This window comes from Arachis duranensis, chromosome 7 (assembly GCF_000817695.3).
Source record: "Arachis duranensis cultivar V14167 chromosome 7, aradu.V14167.gnm2.J7QH, whole genome shotgun sequence".
Lineage (NCBI taxonomy): Eukaryota > Viridiplantae > Streptophyta > Magnoliopsida > Fabales > Fabaceae > Arachis > Arachis duranensis.
The window spans coordinates 15128454-15133472 of record NC_029778.3 but is presented as its reverse complement, the minus strand read 5'-3'; the positions used below and the strand labels follow the sequence as shown (position 1 = coordinate 15133472).

The 5019-nt window shown below is 35.1% G+C and overlaps 1 protein-coding gene across 1 annotated transcript; it reads left to right on the top strand.

Moving 5' to 3' along the window:
- Window positions 1-1526: 1526 nt before the first annotated feature.
- LOC107457975 (uncharacterized) lies at window positions 1527-4409 on the top strand. Its single transcript, XM_016076177.3, has 7 exons — window positions 1527-1954; window positions 2615-2701; window positions 2874-2910; window positions 3063-3136; window positions 3244-3337; window positions 3434-3516; window positions 3974-4409. Exons 2-7 carry the CDS (start codon window positions 2630-2632, stop codon window positions 4145-4147), a joined length of 534 nt encoding a protein of 177 aa, XP_015931663.1. The 5' UTR covers window positions 1527-1954; window positions 2615-2629; the 3' UTR covers window positions 4148-4409.
- Window positions 4410-5019: the final 610 nt, after the last annotated feature.

The window sequence follows — 5019 nt, the reverse complement described above, 5'->3', positions numbered from 1 at the left end:
TGGAATATGTGTGTTTTGGCTGGACAAGTGCAAACATGTAGAAGTCTTGAGTTCTCTAATTCTTTCTAAAGAGACTTCAAAGATTGTAAAACTCAGTGACTGAAAGAGTTTTAAGCATAGACTTCTTCTTGAAATTCTGCCATTCTGAGGAGTGAGAAGCATTCTCGGAGGTCTGACCAGATGGCAGAGGCAGAAGATAAGTAGATGATATTCTGGGTGATTACGGGAGACAAGGAGTGAAAGAGTCATAAAAGAACAAGGTTGTTGCATTTTTTCAAAATTTAAAATAAGGAGACATTTGGAGATAGAGAGAAGAATAGAATCGATAAAAAAAACCAATTTTGTTGTTAGATATGACAGCTATGAAAAAAGAAAGACTCCAAGAATGATAGTTATTCCCAAGTTAGAATTGGAGTCACAAGAATAGAGATAGAGTTCTTACTAGGATGTATATAGTATGGACTAGTGGTGTCTGTAGCAATATTGATAAAAGTTTCGTCCATGGCAAAGAAAGAAAAAGAAAAAGAAAATTGCTTGTTTGGATTTGAAGTTTTGACCATAAAAAATGGTAGGTATCAGCAGAACTCTTTGTTGAGCTCTGATACTATAATAAAACAGAACTCTTTATTGAACTCTTTGTTGTACTCTGATAGTTATCTCTTTCAACCACAACATTAAAAAAACACCCCTCCATTGCTAATTTCAATCTCAGTAAATAAGAGAGTGCCTCTGCCTCTCTGACCGAATGAATGCACGCCATGGATCTTTCAGGTTGCAGCAGCTCCAGCTCTGCGGTCTCCTCCATTTGCTCTGGCGGCATCAAAATTGTGCAAAGAGGTGAGATACTGATTCCTCTCTGTTGTAGATTTTTTCTTGTGGACAGGACATTATGTAGCGTTTGTTTTGAGGTACTAGAACAGAGACTGGGAGACTGAGACACAGTATCATGTTTGTTGGCTCAGAGACTGGTACTAAAATTTTTGTCTCTGTCTCTAAAATTTTAGTATTTCAATACCTCCAAAAAATAGGGACACAAGGGACTGAAATTTTTAGAGATAGAGACTGAAATTTTAATAACATTTTATACCTAAAATACCCTCATTTCAATTAATTAATTCCAATTTTATCCTTTTTGCAAATTAAATTAGAGTTTTATTCTTGTTTTAATTTCTGTCTTTCACTTTGCACCAAACAAAATACTGAAATTTATTTCAGTCTCTATCTCTTAATCTCTATCTTTCAGTCTCAGTCTTTTTGTCTCTCTCTCTACCAAACACTAACCTTAGAGATAAGCCTCCAGGTAAAATTCAGTACTCTTGGCAGAGCTGGGATTTTCCATAATCCTTAATTACTCATCACATCAGGTTCTGTAAGACAACCTTTGTGAAAGAAAAATACACATTTAATACCCTTTTTTTGGTGAAATTCAGACTGGATTTGGATTTGGGCTTGGACTGTGCTCATCCATGGAAGGCCCAAATCTGGGATGGGGAACAACAGCGTGGAGGCACTACCACAGTACCACTACGTGCGCCATCTGGTTCACCTTCAGAATCAGAACAACTCGTCCTTCGGCTTGTTTTGCCGCCGACGTCACTGTGTGAGAATGAGAAGGCAAGTCCGGTGACTGAGGAGCAGTTGATCCGCCGCCACAAATCGTGTTGTACCGCTCGTCTCTGATCCTTCAACAAGGAACTGTGAGCGGCTTCTCCTCCGGCCAAAGAGTGACCCTCCTAACCGCCGAGAACCAACTATCGCTTTCTGCTGCCGCATAATCCTCCTTGCGCGGCTTTGCTTCTGCCACAGTCTTCTCCGTCACAGCTCCGCCAAAGATCACCGCGTGCAAGTTCAAACCTTTCGCCCTTGCTTCGATCTTCGAAGCTATTGGTTGCATCGCAATAGAATTTTGCTCGGCTCTTCCAAGTCATCTTCGTCTTTTGCTTCTGGTCTCTTGGTGAGAGTGATTCTGGAATTTCAATTGTTGTTATTGATGATTCCATATTTGCAACAACAAATTTTATCTCTGATTCTGGATTTGCTATGGAACTGTGATCTGGTTTTTCTATTCAAATGTTGATATATGATGTTTGCTTCTGAATGTTTGATCTGCAATAATTTTTTCTTTTTCATTGTAGAATTTTACCTGATACAATGTTCGGAAAATAGTTTTCAGATTTTCAAAAAAGGCTTCTCTATGAATGTGAATTTGCAATCCGTTAATAAAAAATTGTTAAATCCTGCATTCTTTCATGTTACAATTGTTTTGCTATGATTTCATACTCTAAATATATTCGTTTGAATGATACTATTGAAGACCTTTTTATACACTACGCACACCGCTTTGTCCATCAAGTATTGTTAGCTTTTACCTCCTTTGTTGTCTCTTGGTCGAATCTAATCTCATGTCATCAAAATTAGCCAGGAAGCATAATGTAGCAATAATCACAAATACTCTAGGCTATCTCTATCTTTCTCCGTTAATGCCCTTCCAAGCTTGTATTGTTCTTGTTGGCGTTCCCTCCCAGGCTTCTCTTACTGTTTCTATCAGCAAGTTTTAGTGCAAACAGATTTGTATGTTTATTATTATTAGTATTCACAAATGGTTATTGAGCAGAAGAGGAAACCATCGATGTTCACCAATGACCAGAGACAACAAGAGCGAACTGGAAAATATGGAAGTCCTAGATTTCAATACCTTCAGGTGCTTCTCTCATCATCTTTTTCTTTTCAACTTCTGTTGCTTTTATTACTATAACAGCAACAACGACAGCAAAACAAAAACAAACAATAGTCATATACAACTATTTTAATTTTGTTGCATTGATTTTTTTTTATGGTTTAGTATTTTCGTTGACAGATGACGATTGTTTCAGGAACTGGTGTCTCAGTTTCAGAACACAGCCGATGAAGGTATACTTTTTTTTTTCATTTATTTTAGAAGTTTTATTTGGTAATTTAGTAATCTCTGAAACACTCTTTTCAACTGCATTTGTAAAGACACATTTGTCTTCTAGAGTTCTAGATTGCTGAAACTTTTTCATATTCTTTTTCCCCCTTAACAGAAGCAAAAGAGAGGATTTTGGCAAATTTGGCCAACTTCGCTTATGATCCTTACAATTATAACTTTTTGCGACAGGTATGGAGCCAAAGAATTTCATATTATGTACTTCGTAACTTTCTTTAATATCGATGCATGCATTGTTCAGTTTGTAACTTCTGTTTTACCCAATTTGACACGAGCAGCTTAATATTTTGGAACTCTTCCTGGACTGCATGACTGAACCCAATGAAAAACTTGTAGAGTTTGGTGTTGGAGGCATCTGCAATTCTTGTGCTGGTAAAATGCTAGTTGTTTTGTTCTTGTTTTGTAAACTTTTATTTTAAAGAATTTTATTCATGATAACAGCATTTTGAATTTATTTATTTATTTTAGATCAGGCAAATGTTGCTGTTGTAAGTAAGTTTGGTGGCATACCTCTTATCATTCAATGTCTATCAAGCCCAGTCAGGAACACTGTAAGGATAAGAAACTTTCTTGAGTTTGTTTTGCTTGACCACCTCATGATTTTGTTTTGGCTCTTTAGTTCAACCTGTGAATGCTACAAGCCAAAGGGACATGTAAAGCGAGAATCTTAAAATTGTTTTTGACACAATAATCTTCCCCCTAGTTTATGTTATATATGAGCATGATTCATATTTGCTACTCTATCTTTGAAATTTAGGTTCTCTTAGTGTCTTCTGTGTATCAGAAGAAATAACTTTGAATGATTTTTCATAGGAGGTTTAGTAAAACATGTTAGATTCTCTATAATGTTATACCTTTATACCTGTTAAACTTCCTTACTAATAATTTGTCCTCAAAATTACCTAGTAACTGCTGAATAAATCATGTATCTTTATTGACCTTTACATTCTTAATTTTCTTCTTATTATGATTCGATGTATCACTGAGTAATTACTGTTTGATATTTAGGTAAATTATGCACTTGGAGCACTTTATTATGTGTGTAATGAATCTAACAAGGAAGAGATTTTAAAACCAGAAGTTATTGATGCCATCAAGAGGTATGCAGCAGCTGAAGAAGTTAGTGCAAGCTTCAGTAATCTAGCTAAAGCTTTCCTAGACAAACATCTATCTGAGAACTAGAATTTACTATTCAATATCAGTGAGACTATCCTGTATAAGGTTATTTTCTGGCTTATAACTTAATTACTCTACAATGTTCACTTTGGTTTAAGTTCAATTAGCATTTATTCAAATTATATAGTCTTGTGAACAACATTATTTAATTGATACTGAGAGTTGATATTTTGAAAGGAAAGGAAAAGAAAGGAATGGGTTGTTGAGTAAAAGAATCAATTTTATTCTTCAAGTGATTCCTTTCATCCGTTTCCATCTTAGACCTCAATTCACAAATATTATTTGGTTGTGGATGTATAAATAGGATGGAAATTTTTATAGGTGAACTCCGTGTGTAAGTTTATGTAACTAGACTTATCGATGAAAATTTTCCTACCCCATTTTTAATTACCCCGAGCCAACCAGACCTTCAGGAAAAAATTTCAGGGCCAACTCTCATGGTATGTTTTTGTAAATTGAGAATTATTCTCATTGGGTGTAACTTACTTTGGTTGTTTTTGTGAGTATAACTATTGTATATTTTTTATATTCTGATGGTTTAAAAGTTCAGGTAAAGTTGTTTAGTAGGCACCTTAATCTAACGTGCAGTGCTTATTGAGTTATTGTGCAGATGTTACCAACATACAAGTTTTCCCTTTGAAATTCACTTGGATACTTGTCCCTTTTTAAGATACAGGAGTTAATTGTATCAATAAATGTATTGTCATAATTTCCAAAGTAACTTCCATATAAATAAATAAGGCTGGAGTTGTGGAGAGATAATTGTTGTAATGTACTATTTGGCATTTCTGTTTGCTGGCATATTGGATTAACAAGGTTGAATCATATTTGTTGTAGGTCTAGAATTAAATAATAAAAACTGTTGATTTTGATGTCCA